At 52.5% G+C, this 27,891-nt stretch overlaps 2 protein-coding genes across 2 annotated transcripts in view; one reads left to right on the forward strand and one right to left on the reverse strand.

Moving 5' to 3' along the window:
- ATG4A (autophagy related 4A cysteine peptidase) overlaps window positions 1–2,875 on the forward strand; it is a 53,831-nt gene extending 50,956 nt beyond the window's left edge. Inside the window, exons 13-15 of the mRNA XM_035006884.1 lie at window positions 18–74; window positions 1,692–1,800; window positions 2,339–2,875. Coding sequence (XP_034862775.1) covers window positions 18–74; window positions 1,692–1,800; window positions 2,339–2,409 — 237 coding nt within the window. The 3' untranslated portion in view covers window positions 2,410–2,875. The remainder of the gene's footprint in view (window positions 1–17; window positions 75–1,691; window positions 1,801–2,338) is intronic.
- Window positions 2,876–5,859: 2,984 nt separating this feature from the next.
- COL4A6 (collagen type IV alpha 6 chain) overlaps window positions 5,860–27,891 on the reverse strand; it is a 273,873-nt gene continuing 251,841 nt past the window's right edge. Inside the window, exons 27-46 of the mRNA XM_035006974.1 lie at window positions 26,934–27,155; window positions 26,373–26,534; window positions 24,823–24,993; window positions 24,136–24,279; window positions 23,558–23,683; window positions 22,888–23,069; window positions 20,920–20,983; window positions 19,807–19,881; window positions 19,190–19,297; window positions 18,989–19,096; window positions 18,405–18,476; window positions 17,951–18,076; window positions 14,079–14,195; window positions 13,587–13,748; window positions 13,296–13,394; window positions 11,536–11,682; window positions 10,486–10,602; window positions 9,427–9,618; window positions 8,385–8,671; window positions 5,860–6,138 (exon numbers count right to left, since the gene is read on the reverse strand). Coding sequence (XP_034862865.1) covers window positions 5,878–6,138; window positions 8,385–8,671; window positions 9,427–9,618; window positions 10,486–10,602; window positions 11,536–11,682; window positions 13,296–13,394; window positions 13,587–13,748; window positions 14,079–14,195; window positions 17,951–18,076; window positions 18,405–18,476; window positions 18,989–19,096; window positions 19,190–19,297; window positions 19,807–19,881; window positions 20,920–20,983; window positions 22,888–23,069; window positions 23,558–23,683; window positions 24,136–24,279; window positions 24,823–24,993; window positions 26,373–26,534; window positions 26,934–27,155 — 2,942 coding nt within the window. The 3' untranslated portion in view covers window positions 5,860–5,877. The remainder of the gene's footprint in view (window positions 6,139–8,384; window positions 8,672–9,426; window positions 9,619–10,485; window positions 10,603–11,535; window positions 11,683–13,295; window positions 13,395–13,586; window positions 13,749–14,078; window positions 14,196–17,950; window positions 18,077–18,404; window positions 18,477–18,988; window positions 19,097–19,189; window positions 19,298–19,806; window positions 19,882–20,919; window positions 20,984–22,887; window positions 23,070–23,557; window positions 23,684–24,135; window positions 24,280–24,822; window positions 24,994–26,372; window positions 26,535–26,933; window positions 27,156–27,891) is intronic.

Raw genomic sequence — 27,891 nt, forward strand, 5'->3', positions numbered from 1 at the left:
TGCTTTTCCCCCGCAAGGGATTTTTCTGCAAAGAAGAAAAGGACTTTGATAGCTGGTGTAGCCTCGTGCAGAAGGTAAAGATGTGTGTTTTTCTTAGTCTTAAAAGCAGAAGTTATTCAATAGGATCCCTTTTCAAGACTGCTTCACATAGTGACATGAGTCTAGCCTGATAGGATTGTATTGCAAGGGAAAAACTAAGATGTGGGGAATTATGCATAACTCTGGGGGGAACCAGAGCAAAACCTTTGCTTGAAACATGCTTAGTATATCAAGTGGGTGATATTTTTAGCTATGTAATGTCTCATCTGATTATGCCTACAAGTCACATGAAATATTCAATGAATATGCCACCATTTTCACTTAAAAATGCTAATTTCACGTAGTTCGGCCTAAAGTCTTCCTCATTCTGTTCCTAGCGCTGAGATGGTTGAAGGAACCAAACTGCTTTTCTATTTGTTTTGTGGTCCGTTTACAGTTTCATATAGTCCATGATGTAGTTTAGGGGGCTGTCTTTCTCTTAGCTGTCTCATTTCTTTTTCTTTTTTTTTTTTTTAAGATTTTATTTATTTGACAGAGAGAAACACAGTGAGAGAGGGAACACAGGGGGGAGTGGGAGAGGGAGAAGCAGGCTTCCTGCTGAGCAGGGAGCCCGATGCAGGACTCGATCCCAGGACCCTGGGATCATGACCTGAGCCGAAGGCAGACGCTTAATGACTGAGCCACCCAGGCGCCCCTTAGCTGTCTCATTTCTATAAAATGTAGGCACGCTGCCATTAAAGGAAACACAATTTGCAGGAATGTGTGTAAACACCCAAGCCAGATATTCTCTCTTCTCGGTATTTTGTGTAAAAGGATATTTACTGTTTTGCTGGCTCACCAGTCTTGGCATCTGCCCCCCTCGTCCTAGCTTCTAACACATGCCAAGCATGTGGGAGACATTGATAAATGCTTATGAAAGAAGGGCGATCACAGGGAGTAGCTGAAAAGCGCCCTGGATGGGGTGGCAGGAGACTTGCTGTTCTCCTATCTGCAACAAAAGGAAAAAAAAAGAAAAAGAGGTTGGGGAGATGGGAGCCCAGAGCCTCTTGCAAGTGTAAGGAGGGCAGATTTTGTCTTCACAAGCGCACAGCTAATTGACACTAATGTCCCTAGCTGACTCTGCAACCCCAGTTAATCATTGGCTGGGACAAAATGGAGAATTCTTTTCTAAAGGCAATACTTACCCTGTCAGAATGCAGCGAAACTCTATCCACACGCCCTGTAAAGTCTGAATGAAAGTTCTCTGGTAAGACTGTGCCATCTAAATTAGGACATACACCACAAGTGTTGGACTAAAATCAAAACCCCGCCAACACTATGTCCCAGGATCCTCTGGGGGCGGATTTCACGTAATTAACACGCATTTCCGTGGAGCCAACACATCAGGAACAGCTCGGTGCCGAACTGAGTTAGGCGCAGGCAGCTGGCCTTCCGTCAGCTACCCCTCCAGTGTCCTTCACAGACTGGCGCAAGAATTGAAGCGGGCTGGGTCTTCAGATGGATCACGTAGAGGATGGGCACACTGGCCAGGGCTTTGTTCTCGCCTTTCCACAACCAGGTCACTCTTGCAGGGCTTGGGATCACAGATGGACAGCCGGACTGAAATGTGTCGTCAGTCTGAAATGTTTACCGCCGTTTCTGTGTGTCCTCAGGAAATCCTAAAGGAAAACTTAAGGATGTTTGAATTAGTTCAGAAACATCCATCGCACTGGCCTCCCTTCGTTCCTCCAGCCAAGCCAGAAGTGACAACCACCGGGGCAGGTAAGCCATTGTTCCGGGGCTCTTGGGTAGCAGTTGTTTCACGAGACCGAAGCGACTGTGGCTCACGCTTTCCATGGAAGGTACAGTTTCTCCTCAGCTGGCCTGAGCAAGGAGTAGTGTCCCCGATGATTTTAATCTTCCAGTGAACTGATCTGCACCAATTTCAAAGCCTGATAGTTGAAGAAAATGAGCTCAATGCAAAAGGGCCATGCAAAATCAAAAATGACGAGAACGTGTATTCATGGTCTGGCCCCAAATCCTAATCAGGGGCCAGGGGTGATTCAAAAGGTACCTCAAAGACCCCCAGAGCCTCATCCTCATCCCTGGGAATAAGAGCGTCTAACGAGCTCAATTATTTTTGCTTCTTTCAAAAGAATCTCTAGTACTTGTCCACGGTCCCACCTGCGAGTGTCCTCCACAGACGCTTTTCTGTAGCAAAACCATTAAAAAATGAGTAGGCTTAACTACTGAGTAACTGTACCGACCACTTCAACCCGAGTGTCAAGCTTTCTTCTTTCTCATTTCCATATTCCGATAGAATTCATTGACTCCACTGAACAACTAGAGGAGTTTGACCTGGAGGAGGATTTCGAGATCCTGAGCGTCTAGGGTAGTGGAAACGCGATTTGGAGGTCTGTCTTCGATCCGGCACCGGAAGAACACGAACCCGTTACATGAGACTTTTCTAGTCCACAAGTGCCTGATATGCCAACAGCATACAAACTTGATAGCAATCATGACTGAGCCAATTACCATTTCTCAGAAAACAAACGATAACAACCCTGCCCCAGAACGAACTAGAACAATCATGGAACATAGGAGCAGAAAGATTAGGAGCCGTCCCTTGCTTCCCAGCTTGTCTTACCTGGCCACAGCGAGTCTTCAGCTACTGAAGCAAGGAGATGGATGTCTAACAGAGAGACAGCAACTCCCACCTTGCTTCAAGCACCAGCAGAGGAGAGATGGTTACCCTGTGCTTCTTCCCCCTTTCAGGAGTGACCTCTTTTGGGCTAAATACTAAGAAGCAATCTGTTCTCTTGCTCTAATAATAAAGTGATTGCATCAGGGAGAAAAAGGTCTTATTAAGTTATTTGGATATGTATTTTAAATGGTTATAATGCAGATCAAAAATCTGCCCGAGAAATTACAGCAAATGCGCACTGGTTGTTCTCATTCCTATCTGAGGGAACCTTACTGTCCGATGGGTCACTGTCACCATCCTTACTGATCTTTTTGTCAGATGTCACCCTGCCCTTCAATCAAGTCATGATCACTTTATTTTTATTTGTTTATTTATTTAAAAACTCTTTTTTAAATAGATTTTATTTATTTGAGAGAGAGAGAGAGAGCGAGAGCACAGGAGTCGGGGAGAGGGGCAGAGGGAGAGGGAGAAGCAGACTCCCCGTGGAGCAGGGAGCCCGATGTGGGGCTCAATCCCAGGACCCCGGGATCATGACCTGAGCTGACGGCAGACGCCTAACCGACTGAGCCACCCGGGCGCCCCAAGTCATGATCACTTTAAATCAGCGGTGGGCAAATTTTCCTGCCAAGGGCCAAATAGTAAACACTTTCGGTTTTGCGGGCCATGCGGCCTGTGTCACAGCCACTCAGCTCTGCGGTCAAAGTGCAAAAGCAGCCAACACCAAGGGGCACACAAACGAGCCTGGCTGTAAGCCAATAAAGTTTTATTTACAAAAACAGGTGGCGAGCTGGATTTGGCATGCAGACTGTAAGTTTGCCAATCACTGACTTAAAATTGTTGGTTTGGGGGAAAATAAAAAATGGTGTTTGACTTCGACTCCATTTTGGTTGACAGCCACAATTAGAAAAAATTATTCACGTGGTGACATTGAATCCGTGCGGCAAATGCAATTCCAAACCGTTTTGGGATGAGCAACATAGCAAATCTTAAAGCACATTTTCATCAAATGGCTTTACTAAACCCTCTCTTGTGTGGCTGCACCTCAAGCCTAAGTGGCGTCTTCCCGTGTCCCTCTTAACTTGGGTGCATTTCACCCCCTTCCTCCACCAAGGCCCGAGGAAGGCCAGCAACCACTAGCGTGAAAGCCAGCACAGAGCAAAGTTGGTTTTGTTTTGTTTGTATATGTAGGAATATTAGAACACTTATTTCCTTAAATGCCATTTTTCTTCTTCTTTTTTTTTTTTCCAGTAGGTAATATATTCCAGTGGTTCAGAAATCAAAAGGTGCAAAATGGTATGCAATGAAAATGTCTCTCCCTCCCACAGGTCGGTTCCCTTCCCGGAATACTCCCAGCATCATTTCTTTCTTGTTTATCTGTCCAGAAGATATGTTTTATGCATATACAAATATATGCATATATGCCTTGGATTTGATTTTAACAACCTCAACATTTCTCTAGTTTTTAAAAAAGATTTTATTTATTTTTGAGAGAGCACACGCGCGTGAGGGGGGTTGCGGAGGAGCAGAGGGAGAAGGTGAGTCTCAAGCAGACTCCTCGCTGAGCACGGAGCCCGACGTGGGGCTCGGCCTCACGACCCTGAGATCACGACCTGAGCTGAAACCAAGAGTCGGACACCTAACTGACTGTGCCACCCAGGTGCCCCAACATTTCTCTACTTTCGATTTATCTAGAAAGGATCCCGAAGCCCCAGAAGTATGGAAACCCGTTTCTTGAACTCTAGCATGGACGGGGCTAAAAGCAGTTATAGGCGGATTTTGAAACTGAGTTGTGGATTTGTTGCCTTCTGCCTTTTGACCTTTAATTGTATTTTTCCCACGTCAGTGTTTTGTTGTAAAGCTCAGCTTGCAGTAACAGGCTCTGAGGGGGACTCACGAATTATAGCGAAATGGACTTTAGAAAAGTATTCATCAGAGAATGTCAAAAGAGTCAAATGTTGATGTTTGATTCCTTTTATTTGCAATGTACAAAGCTGACAGCATGCTTATTACTCAGGAGGTGAAGGTAACAATAATTCAGATTATACTGATTATGCTTTCTTTGTGTTGGCCCGGTTTATATAATATTTAAGGAAAGAGAATCACCTGGAAGGAGTTGCCTCATGTTAACATAGCTAAGTATTCTGAGAAACTGATAATCAGAGGAAATGGTTAAAACACATCCCCCTGCAGAGAATACAATACACTTGATAGTCAACTCAGGCTTGCTTTAGGTCTGCCAACTGCTAAGGAGAGGAGTGTGCTAGATTTGTATGAGGTTTAACAAAATATTAAAATAGTTTAACAGGCTACCTGTGAAAGAGCAATTGGATGGACATTTTAATGGCAAGTCTCTAACAACAGCCTCAGAACGCAAAAGACCCAACAAACCACGGCTTCGATTTGCCCCACCGCACACATCTGGATGGCATTTGGAATAAACAGGGACCTCTGAGAAACTGGGACAAGGGTTTTGCCTCGTTTTGTTCCTGGAGTCCAAAGCAAAATTCACACCTCCTTGCCCATCCCCCTCTGCGCCCCCCAGCCTGGGAGAAAGGGGTGTGGTTCTCATTTCCCTTTCTGGGCCCCCGCTGCATGCGGTGCCTCCCTTGCTCTACTCTGGACCAGGCCAAGTCCTAGGTCTCTGGCTGGGGAGGGAGCCAGCAAGGAGGAAGCGATTCGTTTGGCACCATCTGAAGTTAACGAGCCCCCTCCTGAAGCGCTCTGGGGCCCAGCCGCGCTCACTGCTCACTCTCGAAGGAATCAGAGCGCACCCCGGGCTGCCGGACAGGTGACAAGTTTCTTTTCTGAATGTGGAAACACCGGCTTTCTGGTTTAAGCCAAAGACTGTGTGGTGACCTCGGAGTCTAAGAAAGCAGTTGCCAGCAGGTCTTTCCGAGGCAGCCGTGAGTAAGCATGCGAACCTCCGCATCCAAGGGCAGCACCAGGTTGAAATGGGGCAGCCGAGCTCAGGAGGGCGGGCTCACCCGTAGCGCCGGACGGTCGGGCTGACCAGTGCCCAGCGGCCCAGCCCGCGGAGACTTGACAGAGGGGCACCCGGGCATGGGGCCTTCCTTCTTCAGCTCGTTTGAGGCTGTGAGGGGCCCGCTGGGGGGGGGGGGGGGGGGGGGGGGGGGGGGGGGGGGGCAGGTGCCTCCCTACAGGCTTTTCATACACACCTGGCAGCGGCTGACCCGCGTGTGGAGCCGCCCGGCCTTGAGCGTTTCAGATACCGGCTCCTCCCTGAACTGCTGCCTCTCTTCCACCGTCGTCAGCCAGAAACTGTACTTGTTGGCAAAGTAGTGGCAGGTGCCGCGGGCCCCACTGCACTCGATGAAGGGAGTGGCTCGGAAATCCTCCAGGCAGGAGCCCGGGGAGACCAGGGACTGGCCGCCGCCCTCGGCGCCCGCCGCCGTGTGCTGCAAGACAGGGTCAGCGCGTGGGCTGTGCGGCCAGCCCGAGCTCGGGCGCCGCGGCTCGGCCCGGCTTCTAGCCAGCGCCCCCCGAGCTCACATTACAGGCCCGGGCGCTGCTCGTCCTCGGGGCCAGGAGCGTCCCCTCCCAGCTCCGCAAGGGCCCTCCCAACCCACCGCCCTTGGGCAGCGGGGACCTCTTGGCCGGCGTCCCCCCCAAACTGCCGGTGCCCCGCCGAGCTCCGAGGCATGTTCGGGGCTCCCGCCGATCCCCGCGGGCAAGCAAGTCTGAGAAAGGCTGGCTGAAGGCAGACTCAGGAGGTTTGAGGATGCGGGTCTTCTCCGAGCCCTTGGTGGTGACCCCCAAGAAGAGCAAGAGCACGCGTGGTACCCCACCAAGTGGCTAAACCCTGGGCCCCTCCCCCAGCCTATCTATGAATCGCGCCCCGGCTCTGCAGTTACCTTCCTTAGACCTTCTAACGTTTTCGATCTGTACCACACCCTTCAGGGCAACAGAGAGCGTTTGTTGCTTGCCGAGTACAAGAGGGCCTCGTACGTGGCCTAGTGTCCCGGCCCTCCCGTCAGGGCCCCTTCAGCATCCAGTGTCAGTGCCATTCATTAGCCCATAGTCGCCAGTCACTGTACCCACAGACAGCAGTCCCGGGTCTCCGCACTCCCCACCCCCTCTCCCATCGCAGCCGCTGGGGTATTAGCTGGACCACAGGGAGTAAGGAAGAGGCTTCATCCCCCACCCCCCGGGTCAGCAAGTGGCCAATGGGACAGATGCCCAAGTTGGACGCTCAGGGATGGCCTGCTTTACAAAACTCCGGGAGGGTTAGTCTCCCTATAAGGGATCTTTCCTGACAAATGAAGCATCAAAGTTTTCCTCATTTTGATCCTCAGATAGAACACTTTCTGGAACAGACGACACACTTCCCTGCCTCACTAAATGGCAGACGTTGCGTCTTTTGCACTTTGCGCAGGACTCAGGCTTATTGTTGGGAATGTTGCTTCTTGTGTTGGGCAGTTGTGTCCCCATACCAAGGGACACAACTTGTAGAGTTCTTAGGCCACCTTTGAATCATTTTCTCCTTCTTAGTAGGCATGTCTTATAGCTCCAAGATGCCATATTAGGCAGTCCAAATTCCCACCCTTACAGGTTTTCAGGAAAATATGGATATTCTAGAACGTTAGAATTCTGTGTAAAGTTAAAGAGATTGTGAATAAGGACTTAAGAGTGCTCCCGGGAGCAAGACACGTGCGATTTTGTACGACTTTTGTACCATTGCTTGTGGAAGCTCAGGGGCCTTTTCAACTTATTTCCTGGTCTGGGTGGTGGATGGGACAGAATGAGAGGTGAGGCGATTCTGTATTACTTGGGGATAAACTGCCCGATTCCACAAAGACAGAGCAAACAAGGAAGTACCTCATCCCAGGCAGGTACCACCAATGTGAGGAGGCCTAAGGCTTCGGTAATTCTTCAAAGACACTTTCTCGGCATCTCACCCCCGGCGATTTAGCAAGGAGGCTCTGGCAAGGCAGGGTACTTCAGCGGGTGCCACCCTCATGTTCCCTGGGAGCGAATCTGGCCCGAAACCTGACCTTGCACTCACTGAATGTCCCCCTCCCCCGATAGTCACACGGAATGGCGTGTGAGGGACTTGATGCTTCTTTGGGCTTGCAGACGTTCTCAGCTCTTTCTCAGCAAGACCTACAGCCTTCCCATGGCAACAGGCAGCAGCAGCAAAGATCCCACCAAGGATGTAGAAACACAGCATGCCCTCATCTGAGCCTTTCAGGAGGACATGAAAGGTGGCCGGAGGGGCCTGGGACGGTGGGCAGAAGAGGAGGGGCGCCCATGCCCAGCCTGGGCAATGAAGAGTGTGTCCGGCCTTGAGTGGGGACAGCCTCTCCCTCACTGTCCCCCGGGATCGGGTGTCACCTCCCTCCCTTGCTTGTGGCATACCTGAAGCTGGCATGGAGACCTTAGGGCCTCTGCCAGTGATTCATATTCTCACCCCTGGACCTCTGGGTGCAAACTGCTCCTTTCCACTCACCCTCAGAATTACCCATCATTCATGCAGGGCTGGGCCAAGGTCAGGCCGAGCCTCTTGCTTCTTTTCAAATTCTGTGGTTCCTACCTCATGTCACTTGGGCCTGCGAGCCCGACTGAGGGACCCTCCCAGGGCTTCCCCCCCTTCCCCGCCGCCCTCTGCCTCTACCCTGGGGAAGGGGGCAGGGTAGGGCCTCACCATGAGGAAGGAGTACCCGATCCAGAGGCTGCGCCAGCCCAGGGGGCACTGAGGGATGGTGATGTCCTGGCTGTGCACGGCGATGGCCTGCGAGGGCGCCTCGCACACGGAACAGCGGCTGATGTACTGGGGGATCTGGGCCTGGCCGACGGGCATCATGGGGATGGGGGCAGTGGTGGAGAGCCAGTAGGATTTATCGTTGCGCCTGGCATAGTGGCACACTTCGTCGACGTTGCAGTAGATGAAGGGCATGGTGCTGAAGCGGGGCAGGCAGGAGCCAGCAAAGCCTGGAAGGAGAGCACGTGGGCAGGGGCAGGTGAGGTGTGGCTGAGAGGCGGGGCTGAGACTGTCCCCAGCGCCACTAGGGCTGGACGGGCCGGGTTGGCATCCAATCACTCGTCCCGGAGCAGGGACGACCCTCCTTCCAGGCCTGGCACATGGTACATCCACTGGCGTCTGTTGGTCAAATCCTATTTTCAATGCACCAGGGAGGTTTGAGAATGAAAGGAATCTTTGTATAAGCCGCATAACGACTCCCTAATTAATCTGTGGTGTCAAACCGGCATTTAATAGAGCGAGTCTGAGGTTCAGAGTCGGCACACCTATAGACAATACAATTAATTCCTGGGTAATTGCTGTTGCCCCACAGGTCGTATTATTATTATTACTCCTGCTAATCGCTAATGTGTAATGGATGCTTAACATGTCAGACACTGTCCTAAGCGTTTTCCGCTGGGTGATTCATGTAATCCTTACAATCTTTACGCCTCTGAGATAGGTACTAGCATTAGCTTTGTTTTCATTTAAGGAGGAAGTGGAAGCTCAGAGGGGCCAAAGAATTCGTCCAGGGTCCCCAGCCCGTAAGTGGGAGAGCTAGGGTTTAAACCCAGATCCGCCTGATGCAACAGCTGGTGTTCGAAGCTCACTACCCAACGGTGGGCCTGCCCCGGGCTGGGAGAACCGAGGAGGGGAGCTCTTGATCCCCGTTGGTGGGGGGGGGGGTTGGAGGATGGCTCTGACTGGTGTCAGAGCCAGTACTCACCCAGGTCCTGGTTGTGGGCTTTCTCCTGCCCCTCCACGAACAGCAAGCTGTAACCCACCCACAGCTGGCTCATCCCGACGGGGCACAGGGGCACCTGTTCCGACTGGCTGTGCTTCACCAAGGTGTACCCCACTCTCACGCTCTGCCCAGGCACTCCAGCCCTCCCGAAGGGACCCTTCTTCCCTGGAGCACCTGAGAGGGAGAGAGCCGGAGAGGGGGGTGAGCTGCTCATAAGGGCAGCTACAGACTTCGTGGCGAGCACTGAGCACGGCACACTGCAGAGCTCACTGGATCCTCAAGGCAACGTGAGCACCCCGTTTGGTAGATAAGGGAACAGGCTCACAAGTCCCGTAGGCCGTGGAGCTGGAATGCCAACTCAGGTGTATCCAGCAGCGGAGTCCCTATTTGAAAAAGCGTGCTACCCAGCTCCCCTCCCACTGCCACCTGGCCTCAGGTCCTCTACGAGGGGACCTTGCAGGCTCGCCCAGGATATAACCGAGACCCTGCTGAATCAGAGGCAGCAGAAGCAGAATTGGGACTAGCGGGGCAAAAATCATACCCGCTCTCCTGCCCATGGCAGGCGTGGCTAGTTAATCGTACCCCTTTTCCACTGAGCCTCAGAGCTGTTCCCTACGCAGGACAACTGATTTGCTATCTCCACTATCAAATGGGAGGTAAGTAGCAGCCATTCCTCATCTCAGACTTTCTTATGCCTTGAACCGCCCCCGTCCCATCCATGTCAGAATCCCAGGGTAGAAGAGGGGAGGTGCAGGGCCAGGGCCCAGGCTAGAGGACAGTCATAGCTCTCCTGAGAGCTGGGAGAGAACCCAGAGAAGGATTTGGAAGGAGTCCTTTGCCTTCCAGAAGGTGGGGCTCTCATCCTTCCTAGGCTCAGAGGTGGGGTGGGAACGAATGGAACGCAGTCTGGTTTTCCAGGCTCCTAGTAGTGTCAAGCTTTACTGCCCGGTTTCCTGTTTCTCAGATTTGAGATTTAGGCTCACTCCAAAGCCTCCTGTCCTCACGGAAACCCTCTGCCCCCTGGGGCTGACATCACCAGACCTTCAAATCCTGGAGGGCCTTGCAGTCCGGGGAGACCAGGGTCACCGAGAGCCCCAGGCGGGCCGGGGAGTCCGTTGAGACCATTTTTGCCAGGGATGCCAGGGAAACCTTTGGAGCCTGCAAGGGGAGAAGGCCGGCAGCTCGGACTCCCTGTGGGAGGTCCGCGAGAGCAAGCCCCAGAGAAAAAGGACTCGTGTGTCATGCCCAGGACTTACCAGGAGAGGGCGCAGTGGTCATCATTTTAGAGCACTCAGGGCTGAGCCTCCTGGGCTAGTCCTTAGCTGGAGTCCCGAGTCTGGGCATCTCTGTCCTGGGACCACTGCTCTGCACTTAGCCCTTCTGAGCCCCCCTCACACCTATTTCTCCCTCCCTTCCTCTCATCCTCCCAGCAACGGCCAGAATGCACAGAAACTCAGAGTCCCACGTCAGAGAGGACGACACCTGGGCCCGGAGAGACTACTCACTTACCCGAGCTGGTGCATCAGCTGGGATTAGAAGCTGGGTTTCCCGGGCCCCCCAGCCCCGGGCTTTGTCCCTGGCTCTTGATCCCCCACCGCCCTCGCTCCTTCCCTCGGCGGCACGTTAGAGAGGGACGTGCTGCCCAGAGTGGTCGCTATGCTCTGCCCACACATTCTCTAAAGCCAAGTACATCTGCTGACCTTGCTGGCCCTCCTTCCCGGCAAGAAGCTCGGGGGCTGGGTGCCTGGGTGGCTCTGTTGGTTAAGCGTCTGCCTTCAGCTCAGGTCATGATCCCGGAGACCCAGGATCGAGTCCCACATCGGGCTCCCTGCTCAGCAGGGAGACTGCTTCTCCCTCTGACCCTCCCCCCTCTCATGCTCTCTCACTTTCTCTCTCTCTAAAATAAATAAATAAAATCTTAAAAAAAAAAAAAAAAGGCAGCTCAGGGGCTTTTGTGAAGGAAAGGAGGAAATGCCCCATGAAGGTGCCCCCTCGGAGCTGGAGATCCCAGCCAGTTGCTTCAGCCTCTCAGCCAAGGCCGTCTTAGCTCCCCTCCCCCGAGAAGTCCCCTATTGCTGGTGCTCTCCTTACCTTGGAGGCCTACAGGGCCTTGAACCCCAGGGTCTCCCGTGAGGCCAGGGATGCCATCGATGCCCGGTAGACCCATGGGTCCAGGAGGAACCTGGACAGCTTCTGCAATTGGTGTTTGTCCAGGAGCACCTCGGGGTCCAGAAAAGCCTGGGGGTAAGTGGGGGAGATGGAAATATCAGGTGGGGGCAAAGGAGATGACTGGCATGGGGCCCCAGAAGCCCGCCGTTCTACCCGGCAATTGCCCGCTTTCTGCCTCTGCTGTCTGCCCCCACAGTCCCCAGTGGATCCCTCCAGGATGACTGTCACCATGCTTTACATGATGTCCTCTTTACCCACCTACCTCCCCAGGGAATTGGTGGCTTCTTGAAGGCAGGGAATGGGTTACATTCATTGCATTTCCTCAGGGCCCGGCATAGGGCCTGGGACATGGTAGACAAGTCAGGACACAACTGTGGCAAATGAGGTGGGCTGGGCTTTCGTTCGGGGCTGGGGTCGCTGGTTCACTCCCTCACTGGTCAGAACACAGCGCCAAGGAGGCCAAGGGGAGGCGTCCAACCTTGGAGGTTCAGCGGGCACCTCGGCCTGGGACCCTGAGCCTGGCCTGCTGGTTTACTCATAGCCACATGAGCCAATTTGCTTACTAATTCATTGACCAAATATTTCTCAAGTGCCTACTACGTGCCACACCCTGGTAGACTGAGGGATGGAGCAGTGAATAAGATCGACCGTTGTGGAGACTACGGTCCGTTGATAGAGATGGAAGATGCATAACCTGACAAATACCGTTTGTCTTCCTGCAAGTTGTAAGAAGCACTACAAAGGAAATGAACAGTGCAGTGACAGTGATAGGGACGGTGACAGTGAGCCAAGGGGGCTCTGGGGTGGAGAACCGGCTTGAGAAAGAGTGAAAGTGGCCTCTTATGAGCAGTGACATTTAAGCTGAGACCATTAAAGAATTAGAAGGAGCGGGGGTGGAGGGGAGGGCAAGAGGACTCTAGGAAGTAGAACTCTCCTGTGCAAAGGCCCTGGGGTCAACCAGGTCGGCTAAATGAAAGAGGCGGGTGTGGCAAAGAAGGAGAACAGAAAAGAGGAAGGGCTGATGATGAGGATGAATTGGGAGGCGTCCCCTGGGACTTTGGGAGCCACAGTTTATTGCTCTGCTATGGGAAGCCAGGGGATGACTTATGGCTTAAAAGGTCTCTCTGACTGCTTTGTGGGGAAATGATTGTTGGGGAAGCTGCCCAACGGGGGAGGAAGCTGGGAGGCCAGTTAGCAGGTGGCTGCCGTGATTCCTGTGAGAACCAGCGGTGCTCTGGACCCGGGTGGCAGCAAGGGAGGTGCTGAGAGGTGAGCAGATGCGAGGCGCATCAAGAGGAGGCAGCCCGCGGGGCTTGCTAACAGGTTCGGGGTGCGTGAGGGGCTGGCGGTAAAGGATGGACAGGGTCCTTCTTCATTTCCAGAATTGAGCCCGTGGGTAAGTGGCAATGAGTGCAAACCAAACCGAACGTGCCCACCAAGGCAGAAGGCGTGCAGAGGGGAGGTCAGTAGCCGGCCCCATGGTGGCAGTGGCCTTCAGTCCCGGGAGCTGCCGGAGGCAGAGATGTCCCCAGGGTGGGGACATACCGTCCCTGGAGGAACTTCCTGCTGCTGCCCCAGATACCCAGGCTGTCCTGGCGTGGTGAGCAGTAACTCCTGTGGGCACACGACCCCCAGACCCGCCAATGAGCTCAGCATCAGCCGGGCGCGTGCTCTCAACTCACCTCTGGGCCCTGCCTTCCCCTTCATCCCGGGAAGTCCTGGGTCTCCGGGTGGCCCGACCTTGCCTGGAATCCCCATGAAGCCAGGCTCACCTCTCACGCCTGGCAAAGTCCAAAGGAGAGCAAGTCAGGGCCTGGCACGGTGGTGCGGGTGAGGGGCGGCGGGGTGAAGACGAGGCAGATTTGAGGGCGGGAAGAGCACGATCAGCGGGCCTCTCTTCACGGGGCTGCAGGAAGGGGCCATCTCTAACTGTGGAGTGGGAAAGGGCCCAACAGCCCGCCGAGCAGCCGTACCTTTCAGTCCCAGCTCTCCAGGGAGGCCGGAGAAACCTGGAATTCCTTGGTCTCCCTTGGGCCCTTGAGGGCCAGGAACTCCAGGGAAGCCAGGGTCTCCAGGGTCACCTTGATCGGAGGACGGCCCAGGGGGCCCCGGGGGCCCCGGGGAGCCTGGGCGGCCTAAGGATAAGATCAGAAGAGGAATGAGGGCAGGTGAGCAGGAAGTGGCCACCGCTGAAGGCCTCAGCCTGCTAGGAAGCCAGAGCCTGTTTCCCACGGCAGAGAATGTTCCCTTGCTGTGTGCGGGGTCCCAGGGCCTGGACCTTCCCGAACCCTCTGAGCAAATGCAGCCCGTTCCAGTCCCCTGTGTCCCTGCTGGGGGAGGGATGTGAGGCCAAGCAGGCCCATGCCTGTCCAGCAGTAGGAATGGGGCCGGACTGTATTAGGACCTCTCCCAAATCCGGACAGAAGGTGAAGGTCAAACCTCTTGGGGGGGCTTCCTGTCTTTACCTCGCTCTCCATCTAGGCCTGGTCGCCCAGGGTCGCCAGGCTGTCCCACTATGACTGAGGGCAAGGAGAGGCCGGGGGCACCGGGCAGACCAGCAGGGCCCTGGAGACCTGGGAAACCTGCAAAGAAGAAATAAAAAGGGGCCGCTATGGGCTTGGTGTGGCCGGGCTCTCCCGGAGAAAATGGAAGCGGTTAGGTAGGGGCCAGACCAGCGAACGCCCTCAGAGGGCTCTTCTCCCGTCGGTCAGTTGGTCTCCCTTTGCAGCCCACCGAGGAGGAGCACAGCCCACAGGAGGTCACAGAGACTCCCTGTTCACCAGCCCCTCCCCGCGCACCCCCCTCCACCCACCCTCCCCCGCAGGTGCCGCAGTTCCTCCTTGGGACGGAGCTTTGGAAAGTTCTAGCTCCCAGTGTCGCTGGAAATGGAAATATTTCAGACAGATGTCCCTCAAATGGGGAAGAAAAGAAGGCATGACTACAGCACCTGGAACTGAAGTTTCTTTAAAGTGTTTTTAAACCTTCTGGCCCCGTGGGCACATTTTCACTGAATTAGCCAGTTATGTCTGGGGCTGCCCAGAGAAGGTATGAGGGCCGAGGTGGGGCATGGGCTCCAGCCAGAAGAGCCGCGGGCTGGGTGTGAATGCAGGTCCCAAGGGCACTACGGCTCCCGGTGTCTTCTAGGGCTAGTTTCTGGGTCTTCTAGGCAAACTGGGAAAGGCTTTGACAGGCAATCCGTGATATCAGCTGGCTGCTTGCTTAATTGCCTATAGAACAAATTTCTCTATACCACATCCCGGCCCCCGCTTTTGGTCAAAGAAAAAAGCTATTTATTAGAGTAGATACAGAATACTTGTCTACTCCGATATTTTTTACTTGTTTTCTGTTTGTGGAATGATTTCTACTATAACGTTCAAAACCAGAAAATTTCAACTGATTACAGAAGATTTATTGAATATGCCTATGAAGACATACATGGAATCCTGATGGGAAACCACATCAAAGCCATATGTAAAATGTCAAAGTCCATCTTATACTTGTAGTATGAAAGAAATGTATTTATTATTTTGGCATATTCTAGAATACATTCCAATGACGAGAAATAGATTCCCACTGGTTGAAAACTATTCTGGTGGTCGAGATGATTTTTTGTTTGTAACAATAAAATCCAAAAATACAAGGTTGAATTTTTATTTTTCTGATGAAGAAAGCCAGAAATATTAATGTGGGACTTCTCGTATTCTGTTAAAGAAATGGTAAATCCATAAAAATGCGTAAAGAAAGATGGCGGATTGGTGAATTCCGGTGGTTTTTACAGCTCATTAGTGAACTGAATGCAGAGGAAACATAAAGAATAAAAAAGCAAATTTCAAGAAAAGGCTCCAGTTATTATAAGTCCGGAAACGAAACAAAAGAAAACAAGAAAAACAAGTTGTTAAGCCACATGTTGTTACTTTTAAGTATGGTCAGTTATGTCTTGATGAACCTTTCAAGTATTTTTCTTTGTCACAAAGGTAAACTTCGGAAAAGAAAGACATATTGTGTTTTTTCCTGAAAATATAGCTTTATATATACACATACATATATTTTTATATATAAATATAAAATATATATATGGTGAAATGAAGCAAAAAAACAATAAACAAGACACCAGATGGTGCTGTGGGCAGCACACAGATTATAAAAAGCTCCCATAGTAGTTTTTGGAGCTGTTTTTTGAGTTTAGAATTGTACCAATCTAGCATTAAAACTGAAATAAAGGTCCTACTGATCTCGAGTAGTTAAAAAAAAAAAAAGCTCATGTATTTCTTTAAGAATGAGACACTTTAAAGGAGCACGTGAAAATGCCCGATGGCATGTTTTTCCAACTCATTTCAGTGTCTGAGACTTAAGAAAAGCCTAGGTACACAAACGTAGCCTCTAAATATCTAGTGCAAATGCGAAACTGAATGGTGTGATTCATAGTTATTTAGAGAAAGGTGTTATAGGGACAGGGACTGCTTTAGGAAGTTTGCTTCGGGGTAAATCGTCATTTTACACTGATTTCTATGATCGTAACAGAGTTAGGTTCCTATGGGGGGGAAGATATTTGCTGTACACTTTTAAAACAATGTTTTAATTAAATATTGAGAAGAGCAGAAGAATATCTATAAATCGCAAGTAAAAACTCACCCAGATAACAATGAACATCCAGTTTAAGAAAAAGATGGCATTACCTTTGAATTTCTTTGCATGCCCTTCACAGATCCCTACCACCTTCCCTCCCTCTCAAGGGGCTACCACTCCTGAATTTTGTGTTCATCATTCGCACAGTTTGACCACGCGTATCCGTGTCCCTAAATGATATATTGCTTGTTTTCATTTATTTATAAACTTTGATCAGTGGAATCATACCCAACGTCTTTCTCTGCAACTTGGGTTTTGTTTTTGTTTGTTTTTTTTTAAATCAACATCGTGTTCCTGAGATGTATCCATCTTCACATGTGTTGTTTACTACATTTGTCATTGTGATTTTGTTATTACCTCAGAGAGCGAAAGGAAATGGATAATTTAATGACCAGGCATCCATAATCAAGATGGGAAACCATCTGGGTTTCGCTTCTCTCCGGGTCCCCTCTTTTCTACCTCCTGTGAAAGTAGCCACACTCTCTCCCTATGGGCTCAGACCCTGTGGGAGCCCCCACTCGGAAGAAGCTGCTGGCTTTCAGAAAAGAACGGGTTGGTCCTGACCAAAGGAAAAAGTGAACACAGAGAGAGCAGATGCACCAATATAAAATTCAGCAGAAAATGAATTAATGTAGAAATCAGTTCCTGGAAAACAGACACGCATTATACAAACATGCACATAAATTAGATGCATGGGGACCTCAAGCTTCAGAACCATAACGGAGGAGCAGAACATTTTGCAAGTAGAATTTCCCCAGGGAACACATCATGATATAACGGACAATGTTTCTTGAGCACCTACTATGTGCCAGGTGCTGTGCTAAGTGCTTTTATACCTATTACCTCGCTCCTCATTCGTTCCTCACCAAACCTGTGCGCTCAACTCTCTTATTATGCCCATTTTACAGAAAAGGAAAATGAAGGGTCCATGGGGGATTGAGGGGCAAGTCACTTCCTTGTTCAAGGTCATACAGCCAGTGAGGGGTAGAGCTGGAATTTGAATCCAGTGGTCTGACTTCAGAGCCCATACTCCTAGGTGTGATGCTACACTAAATTTGCTCGCTGTCTTACACCGAGTGCCATGTATCTGGGTCTTCAGAACATTCGCAAGGAGAGGGAGAGACTCAGAATTCATTCTCGCCATTTGAGAGGTGGGGAAAGGAAAGCTCAGGAGACTTCAGATGATATCATGAGTCAGGGGCCAAGATTAGGGCAAAACCTGCTTTCTAGTAACCCCCACAGATCCTCACTGAGTGCCTGTGAGTGTCTCTCCTGGGGAGACATTTATCTTCTTGGTCTTGGGCTCCTTCCAGCAGCCACGCTGTCTTAGAGTCCTGGGAGTAGAGCGCCAGCCGCCCTGGATGCTGAGGAACTTCCGGCAAATCTCTTGCTAAGTGGACAAGCCCTGGACCTCGGGACCTTTAAAGTCAGGCCCTGGCCAAGGGCGCAAGAGAGACCCTGGGGTTAATAAGGGAGAGCAGGAGGGAATATGGAGGCTAGAGGGAGCTCACCGGACTGCTCCTTGACACGCCTTCCGGGAAAGCATGCTCCCGCCTCCCAGTAGTCAGTTCCACTGGGTTCTGAGATCCCCAGAGATGTGAAGACATGCACAGCTCAACCCTGTGAGCCATGTGGCCCTGAGGAGCCCCAACCTTGGCTCCCTGGCTGGGCCTTACTCAGCTTCTATAAGGCCTGACTTGGGCTCACTTACCTCGGCCACCTTTTTGTCCTTTCATGCCTGGCTTCCCTGGGGCACCGAGGCCAGTTCCTGGAGAACCTCTTTCCCCTTTGGGACCAGGCAGGCCAGCTGGCCCAGGCACGCCGGTTATACTAGGTCCTAGGAGGAGATGCAGACAGAGGAGGGACAGAACTCAGTGCAGGCGAGGCCCTCATGCCTAGCTCATGGGCTGGGGGCCTGCCTGACACGCACCAGAAGCTGAGTACTGAAGTAACCGGAAGGAGAGCTCATTCTGAGTAGAAGGACAAACTCCTTCCCCCTTCCTCCTTCCTCCACAAATCAAGGCACTTCAGATCGGGGGCCTGGCAAGGAGATCTATGAGCTGAAGGATATGGGATACCCCACAGTTGAGAACTCATGGCCAGCCCCCTGCCAGCCTTCTGGAAGAGCCAATGCTCTCCTCCTTGCCCTTGAGGGTCTTCCTTACCCGGAGTTCCATGGGTTCCCTTGGTTCCTGGAAGCCCATTCAGTCCATGTAAACCAGGAAGTCCAGGGAAACCTGAGGAGACAGAGTATCAGTAATGGCTCTGGCAACTTCTGAATCATGAAGGGTTAGCCAAAGGTCCTGAACCCCCAGAGCCTTCCAAAGTCCTCATTTTAAAGGTCATGGTCTTTCTGGAGGCATTACTTAATGCCCTAAGGGAGAGCAGACCACTCCCTAACCTCCACCCTAGCTTTTCCTGACTCTCATTAGAGACCCATACAACTTTAAGAGCAGGGTGGTAGATGATTAGGTCTCTTCAGGAATGCAGCGTTGCCAGCTCCCAGAGACTCGCTATCCAACCCTGAAGTCAGGGGAAGGCTACGTGTGCCAGGACAACAGCCTTGCTCGCTAACTCTTCTCTCCATGGATTCCCTGTTCTCCTCTTCCCGTTATCTGTCACATGGCCAGTCACTAACTCCCCAGGAAATGGCTTGCCCTCAGAGGGTGTCTCCTAATATAAAGGAGTTGCTGTCCTTTTTCTGAGGGAAGACCCTTTTTCCCCACGGCCTCCTCTCAAATAGACATACCTTTGGTTCCCATTAGGCCAGAGGGTCCCAGGGGCCCAGTTGCCCCTGGATGGCCTGGAGAACCCGGAAACCCTGGATTTCCTCTCATGCCTGCAATCCCGGGGAGTCCTGAAAGTGAAAGCAAGGCAGGAGCTCAGAATGGGCCATGGCTTGAAGCTGACCCTCACTTTTTCAGAATACAGTCTTTGGGTGGCACGGTACCTGGGGAGCCAGGAAGGCCAACATCTCCAGAAATACCAACATTCCCATCTTCACCTTTGCTTCCTGGGAAACCCACATCACCAACGAATCCATCTGTTCCTTTCTCGCCTACAACATCAAGAAAAATGCTGAGTGGTCGGGCCCCGTTTCGGGTACCATGTTTTTCCCAGGGGAGGGGAGCAGGAAAGGAAAGCTACTTGAACTGTCAAGAGAGCCTGGTCCAATGAAAAAACTCTGAAAAGGATGGTAATAGAAGACCTATCTTTGCATTTGCAAGGTGCTGCCCCGCTACGGTAAGTAAACGTGTTCTGTGTGCCCCCATAAGGAGGAACAATGGGTGGAAATGTTCGAGAACCAGTTTAGATAATTATAAACCAAGGAAGTGGACGCCATTATCCCAAAGGTCTTATTCGACTTAACTCATGAGTCTCGAAGGAAAAGTAGACTGGTTTGCTTGGGGAAACTGTGGGCTGCCTATGAGTAGATATGTGTCAGGGTAGGAATTTCTTTGCACTGGATAGAAGTTACAGAACTTGGGGTTGACCTCCCCAATTCCTCCTGATCCTCAGTTTTGAGGAGCCTGTGAGACACGTGAGATAAAAGGACAGTAGACTTACCTTTAAAACCAGACTCCCCAGGTTGTCCCTTGGGTCCTGGGCTACCGGAAATTCCAAATGTCTGACCTTGATCTCCTGGGGATATGAAGATATTGTCCAAGTGGTCAGGAGAAGCTAGAGCTCATTTTACAGCAAAGAGATCTTTTGATGGCAAAACCTTTTCAGATTCAATGTAGCCAGAGGAGATCTTTGACAAAAGTACACATTGGGTAAAAAGTGACCAATCACCAAAAAAAGGCTGGGATGCTAACAGGCTACTGGCAAGAAATGCTGCTACGTGAAGCATATCTCCATTGGGAAGACATCGCTAGGTTCAGTATGGGCAGAGAAGATGGGAGGAGGGGTGCTAAAACATCACCAGAATGGAACAATGATGATGGCAAGTATGGGAAATTTTCCTGCCCCGTGGGCTGGGCTCAGCAGGGAAAAAGACTGTCTTGAGCCGAGGCCCTCTTCTGCTGCTGAGTTTGGAAGGCAAGTGGGTCAAACCACTGTTTGGTCACACGTCTTTGAGGAGCAAAGCCCTTTGCAAAGGGGTCTTGGCCAAAGGGGAAAGGTAAATCAATTTACTTCCTCTTGAACACTGAGTTTCCTTCCCCAAGAACCCTGACCTGAGCCTGCTAGAAATCCACCTTGCTCTGGAAACACCCATTAAAAGAGAAAATGCTCCTCACCTTTTTAAAAAAAAAATTATTATTATGTTCAGTTAGCCAGCATACAGTACCTCATTAGTTTTTGATGTAGTGTTCAATGATTCATTAGTTGCGTATAACACCCAGTGCTCATTACAGCAGGTACCCTCCTTAATACCCATCACTCTGGTACCTCATCCCCCCACACCCCTCCCTTCCGTAAGTTTGTTTCCCGGAGTCTCTCATGGTTTGTCTCCCTCTCTGATTTCTTCCCATTTAAGTTTTCCCTCCCTTCCCCTGTGGTCCTCTGCGCTATTCCTTATGTTCCACATATGAGTGAAACCATATGATAACTGTCTTTCTCTGATTGACTTATTTCACTTAGCATATATACAATGGAATATTACTCAGCCATCAGAAAGGATGAATACCCACCATTTGCATCGACATGGATGGAACTGGAGGGGATTATGCTCCTCACCTTTTGAACCTGGGAGACCAGATGTTCCTGGGAGTCCGGGAGTACCATTGAGACCCTGTGAACCCTTCCAAAAATATGGAAATCATTGTTTCTGCCTGGAGCTCAGGGCCTCCCATGCTCTCACCTCCCCACCCCCAACAAACCATTGCCTGAGAGAGGTCTACTGCATATGCTGTGGCAGGGGTGGGTGGGTGGAGGGGGCATCCTGCGGAAGGGAAGGTGATGAGCCAAGGGTGGAAATACATAGGGTTTTTAGGGGAAGGACTCTATCTGCAGATTAATCCTGGTCTCGTCATTCATAACTTCCCAATGGCTATCAAAATGAGAATCTTGGGAAATCAAGGTGTGACTATTGTAGCAAGTCTCTTTGAAAATACAGGACGTGACCATCCAGCCGGATTCTTGGTGGTGTGCTCTGCAGAGTCGGCTGGTGCCACCCATGCCAAAGCTCTGGAGCCACAATGCGCAAAGAAAAGGATTGCTTCACTGGGCAGGGCGATAGCCCTCAGCTGCAAGTCCTGCAAGCTTCGGATCCCTGCAAGGAACCACGTAGCAGGCTGGATGTGCGCAGGTCCTGGAGTCTGCGTTTGGGCTAATGTTACCATTTTCACAGGAAAAACTGCCTTGACTGACTCATGTCCGGCACACTGTCTGAGTCCGGGATGTGGGCGTGTCAGCTGCTGTCAGTCCAGTGACTCCCCCCGGGAGCTGGTGTGGTTTTGAGTTGTGGAGCCATCCGTAGTAAAGACGTACACTACCTAGCGCCTTGCGTGGGAGTCTGAGTTCTGGGCCGGGTCTCTGAGTTCACTGACCCCCCTACCCTGGATCCCCCCTACATTTGCCTGGCTTTTTCCGCACATTTGGGATATCTGCTCATTCTGAGCCTTTGCTCACGCTGGGACCCCTCCCAGAATGCTTTCCCACTTTGACTCCATCCCTCCTAGGGCAGGAGGAGTCAGGACCATCCAGCTAAGAATACTTTCTTTTGCAGTCGCTTCTGGGATGTGTGTGTGTGTGTTTGTGTGTGTTCTCTCCACTCTCCATCAGATGGACTGATGCTTTTAGAGGGACATAGACTATGCCTGCAGGGAGCACAGGCGTTCTGGGATCCAGTTCATTCGGTCCCTTCAATACTGCTACTATGACGGCTACTACTTACCGAGAGCCCACCATTTGCCAGATACCAAGCTAAGCGCTTTACGCGGATTAGCTCGTTTAATCCTCACTGCTGTCCCGAAGGTAGTTTGAGGATCATTCCCGTTTTGTGCAGATGAGAAACACGAGGCTCAGGCAAGGTAAGCGGTAAGCACAGAATCACAGAGCTGATGAGCGGGGGAGCAGAGATCCGAACCCAGCTCCGTCTCATGCCTATGCTTATTCTATTGCCCTGCCTTTGAAGAACCCAGACAAGCTGATTTGGTTATTTGCCACTTGTCAACAATGACCTTTCTGAAATCACAACGTCAAGAGGCCTGTACCAAAGTCTTACGATGTGCCTAGCTCAAGGGCAGGGGCGGCGGTGGGGTGCGGACTTCTAGAAGAACGTGTAAGGACTTGTTCTCATGGCCTGACAATCTCGTTGAGGAACTCGGGCCCACACAGAACCAACTGGGGTTCATATAAGCAGTGAGAAGTGCAGCATGCCTGCAGGGTGGGAGCTCTGAGACTCCTGGGGGAGTGGGTGCCCGGGGCCGGGGCCCAAAGCACGGGTGGGCATTAGCCAGTTAGTTGCCGAGAAGGAGGCTCTGCCCTGTGGGGGAGAAAGCATGAACAAAGGCCCAGAGGAAGGAACCTTCAGGAAAGGGGTGGGGGAAGGCCTGTCAGACTCAGGGAGAGGGCTTCATCTCGGGTGAGCTAGGGGAAGGGGCCGGGAAGTGGGCTGGGGCCAGAAAGATGGGGCGCAGGGGCCTGTCCCCCTGCTACGGAGGTCCTTCCCTGGTGCAGAGACCAAGAGCTGGGTGCACTTACGCTTTCCCCTGGTATTCCTGGGAAACCCGTGATTCCAGGGGACCCCTTCAGGCCAGGTAAGCCCCGTCGTCCTGCGGAGCCAGGGAGGCCTGCTCTCCCAATGAGTCCCTTGATGGTACTGGGGAAGCCGGGAGCTCCAGGCAATCCTGGTGGCCCCGGGGGGCCAACCTCTCCTTTGTCACCTGGGAAAGAAGCAAAGGGCTTAGAAAAAAGACCCTGGGCAAGAGCAAACCTGCTCCCCAAAGGTGCAGGACCCCGGGATCACAGGCAAACAAACTGTAGCCTTGGGGACTTGGGGATGGCCAACTGGGGGGGTGGGGGGTGTGAAGGTGTGGGTGGGGGAGGTGCCTTCAGCCTTAGGGGGCACCAGTCAGCGCCACCCCGGCTCAACACTGCCAGTGCCCATGTCCCAGCATCTGCCAGGCTTCTCTGGGGGGAACAACAGGGGTACCACAGCCCGTGGTTCAAAACTTCAGTTCCAGAGTGGCAATGAAAAGTGGCAGCCTCGACGTCTGGACACCCCTCAGGACCAGAGAAGGCAGCCTCCTTGGACTGCCTGCCGCCACCCACACTGCCACTTTGGTGGGGGGGCATCTTGTGCTGCGGGGCCTTTTCTCAGGAGGGAAGTTGAGGATGAGTGTTTCTCCTGCCCGTTGCCTGCCCCTGGCACCTCTGGGCCCAGGAAATCCGGCGGATCCAGATGAGCCTCTTGAGCCTTTGTCTCCTTTGAACCGGATGTTCAGTGTGGGAGGTCTTGGGCTGGGTATTCCAGCTGGCCCTGGGTCGCCTCTTTCTCCTGCAAGGGCGGAGGGGGGAGTAGATCGTGAGACCCTCGTGAGAGGAAGCTTAGACACGGGGTCAGGCACGGGCTGACCTTTCATCTCAGCTCCTCCCGCACCACCCCCCGGCCTCCTTTCCGGGCCCTTCCCCGCCCCTGGCCCTCCAACTTCCCACCTATGTGCATGCCCTCTCCTTGGACGGGCCCAAAGCCGGCCAGCAACTGTGAAGCCCACTCCAAACCCCTCTCCACTGAGCGTCTGGGAACATTCCATGAGGCCTCTAACACACAGCAAAAACTCACAAGTGATTAGGTCTTTTGGTTTAAAAGCCAAGGTTTTGGGTTCAGAAGCCCCAAATCTTATTATCTAACATAGGATGGGTACAAGCCACACCAGCTTCAGGGTCGACGGACAAAATGTACCTTGGGAAGCAGGGCTAGCGAGTTCAGAATTCAGTTCCCGAGCTCACCTTTTTCACCCGCACTACCGGCCCGTCCAGATGGTCCCACTCTTCCGGCTGACCCAGAAATGCCCTTTAATCCACTTGCGCCAGGAATACCAGGGAGACCAGGCATCCCCGGGAAACCGGCCAGCCCAACAGACCCCTTCTCACCTGTTGAGAAACAAGAACTTCTATTATTATCCCTGCCTGACATACAAGGAAATGGGACGCTCAGAGAGGTTAAATAAGTTACCCCAAATCACACAGCTTGGCAGTTGCAAAGAAGGGATTCCAACCCAGGTTTCTCTAACTCCAAAGCCCCAGCTGTTAAGCATTAACAGAACTCATGGGTGGCACAGAAAAAAAAAAAAGGCCTAGGGCCGGGAGGCAGGGAGATGAGCCCTAGCCAGGTGCTGTTGCTAATCGGCTGTGTGACCTTGGGCCCGTCATTTGCCCCTGTATAAGATGGGGACGCCTCCCCTCCAACCTCTGGTGGTCTAGCAGAAAGGGCGAACCATCGGGCCCCATGGAAGGGGTGGAGCAAATGAGTATACCCAGCGTGGTGGTCACTGTCCTGGGCCTTCCTGACAGCGTTACCCAGCCCAGCGCTCCACCCAGCCAGCGGCGAGGGTGACTCACCTTAGGTGGGAGCCTTCCCTTAGCACGGCTCTGCCCGACCCTCTTACCACAAACAGTCCCACCCACTTTACTTACCCTTCGGACCCGGCAGGCCTGGCAACCCAGTGTTCCCTGGCAAGCCTGAGCTCCCCAAGAAGCCAACCAGCCCTGGAGATCCTGGAAGGCCTTTCAGCCCCGGCAGGCCTCTCTTTCCAGCTGATGAAGGGGGACCTGTCTCGCCTCTTACACCTTTCTTTCCAGGATGTCCTGAATTAGCACAGGAGAGAACACGGGACAGCCGTCAAGGGAGGCTGTGTCCAGATCTGGGCCACTGCCCGTTCCCATGGCTTCTGGTTGGCTGGCTGGCTGGGTGTTGGAAATGGTCCCTTAACAATGGCCCTGTGCAGGCTGCTGACTGGCAGACTTCTCAGCTGGCTGAAGCCTTAGCGCTTGCCACCCTGAGCCCCACGCACGCCAGTGGCTATTACTTTCAGCATGGCAGGGTGGCTGGCAGGGTGTGCAAACCCCTTCCGATTAGAACTTCTTCCCCCTTTTATGAATGTGGTTCACATCTTCGCCTGTGAATGGAGCTCTGGGAAGCCAGGGCGGCAACTGGACCCCAGCTCCCTGGTACGTCCCGTCTGAACTGCACCACAATGGCTGTTTCCTGAGCCAATCTGGTGAAGTAGAGGTTAAAGCCGGACATTGTTTCAGCCTCCCAGGGAGCCATGGATACAGGGCTGCCCTTTTAATCCCTCTTGCAAGCAGTTAAGTCAGCCAGTTCCTTGGCATTAAGGTTGAAAGACCCCCTAGTGCCAAGTCCTGTAGAAATCCCCAAGGCCCATTTGGTCTCCCAGGTATTCTGGGATTTCTTTCACCAAGCTTTAAGTTGGTCAATGGGATTAACCTCCTGAGCTGCTGCCAAAGTGGAATGTTCAGGTACAAAGCAAGGAAATTAAAAAACCAAAGGATTAAATCGGTGACGACAGAGGTATGTGGGCCCCTGAGGACCTCAATGAATGGCTGACTTGGCTTTCCATGAATTGAAAAGCATCCAGTAGCTGCAAGCCCCAGGATTCTAATGGGGGCTGGGAAGGGGATTCCACAACAAGGGAAGGAAATTCAGCGGGGGCCAACCCCCCAGCATGAGTCCAGGGACCCCTGGCCTTGCCAGGCTCTAGTATACAGTCCGAGAATTCCTTGAGCAGCAAAGCCGGTGGGGGTGTGAGCCTGTGAGCTTGCATACAGTTTTCTCACCTGGACGGCCCATGGGAAGACCCCAGAGACACAGAGAATAAAGGGGATAAAAAGGAGTTTAGCGGTTCTGCAAAAACTCAACTTCAGTCGCGTGGCCAGGAGTAAAGGGAGGGGAGTGACGGAGTCACCGAGGCAGGGGTGAGGCGGGTGGCAGGAGGAGCAGGGGAGCCTTGAACACTAGGCTGGAGCCGGGGGGAGGGGTGGGGAGGGATGCGTGCTACCCTTTTGGAAGCTAAAGTACAGATTGGGAAAGTCGAGGATCCTTGCACAACTAGGGTGGCCTTCTAGACCCTGCCCCTGGTGCACTCCTTCTGTTGCCCCTCGGGGCGCCAGGGCCCAGGGCCCGGCTTACGGCTGTCAAGCTGGGGCTCCTCCTCTAAAGGACCTACCTGAAGGGCCCGGAAAGCCTGGTGCACCCGGGAGCCCGGGTTTGCCCTTGACGCCGAAGAGACCATCAAGCCCAGGGGGCCCTGGCTGTCCCACGTGGCCCGGTGTGCCGGGGCTGCCCCGTTCACCTTTGGGGCCTAGCAGGCCCGACTTCCCAAGCAAACCTAGTGAAAGGAAGGGGCAGATGATCAACAGCCTGGATGGACAGCAGGGACCGGTGACCAAACCAACTTGCCGCATAAGAGCTTGGCCCAGGGTACGTCCCCGGTGTCACGGTCTCCTCTGTTCCAGCCCTCGCTGCTTGTGCCCTAGCGGCAAATCAGAGGCTATGCCAGAAACCGGACTCTCCATTATGGTCGCTTCCAGATTGACTAAGTAAGGAGAACAGACTCCGGTGATTTAAGAAAAAGTTCCCAGAAGGGGGAGACAGAACAAAATGACTTTTCAGTGTCACCCCCTCATGGATCCACCACCCCAGGCTCAAGCCTGTATTCATGCAAGGCTATACCGGTCACCGAAAGACTTTCCATAGACTGTTAAATAAGTGAGTCAAAAATAGTCACCCTTGGGTCCCGGAAGGCCAGAGTCTCCAGGAAATCCTCTGTCCCCTGGCAATCCCCGTAGGCCTTGCTCCCCCGGTGCACCATCCTCAGCACCAAAGATGTCACCAGGGGCTCCTTTGGAACCGGGTAAACCTGGACTGCCAAGTTCCCCGGGCAAGCCATCTTTCCCAGGGAACCCAGGAAACCCGGGCAAGCCCTTCTCCCCACGAGGTCCAGGAAATCCTAAATGTAAAGAGGCAAAAAATAAAAAGGCCATGGAGGTTTAGAAGGGATAAGTCTGGGTAGAGATCTCGGAGACAGATTTGGGTTTTTCTATTACAAAAGCTAACATTTCAATAATGTGTGTCACTTCTCTTGAAAGGCAAGAGCCTCTGGTCCTGGGAGGACGTGCCCAGAGGCGGGCACTGCACCCTGTGAACTGCAGAAGGTTCTAGCTCAGTGAGGCCAGGCCTGGGGCTGAGCCCAGCAACCCACGCCCCGGGCTGCTCCGCTGGCCGAAGGGCACAGGTTATACCCAGGACTCTCTGTCAAAGGCCCAATTTCTTCTGGAGTCATCTAACCCCTGCTGTCATGCCTCCCTCCTCCGTGCGTGGTTGGAGGGGTTTGAAGCTGGATAAATAAACCATGGAGGGTATGGCCCATGACGAGCCCCGTGCCACAGAGCAGGGTGGTTCTCAAACTGAGTGGGGGTCAGAACTGCCTGGGGATGGGGGGGCTAGGCCACACCCAAATGGCTGGGCACCACCGCCCCCCGCCCCGAGCTTCTGATCAGTAGCTCTGCCGAGGGGCCGAGAGTCTGCATTATTATTAACAGGTTCCCAGGAGACGCTGGTGCTGCAGCTCTGGGGAACACAGTTTAAGAACCCCTGGGGCAGTGGAGAACAAGCTTGCCACAGGGTGTGAGCAAAGGGATAGAAAGGAACCACTTCCCTCTGACTCATCTGAACATCTTTGTTCA

The sequence above is a fragment of the Mirounga leonina genome, unplaced genomic scaffold (genome assembly GCF_011800145.1).
Source record: "Mirounga leonina isolate KUSES-001 unplaced genomic scaffold, KU_Mleo_1.0 Mir_101664, whole genome shotgun sequence".
Classification (NCBI taxonomy): Eukaryota; Metazoa; Chordata; class Mammalia; order Carnivora; family Phocidae; genus Mirounga; species Mirounga leonina.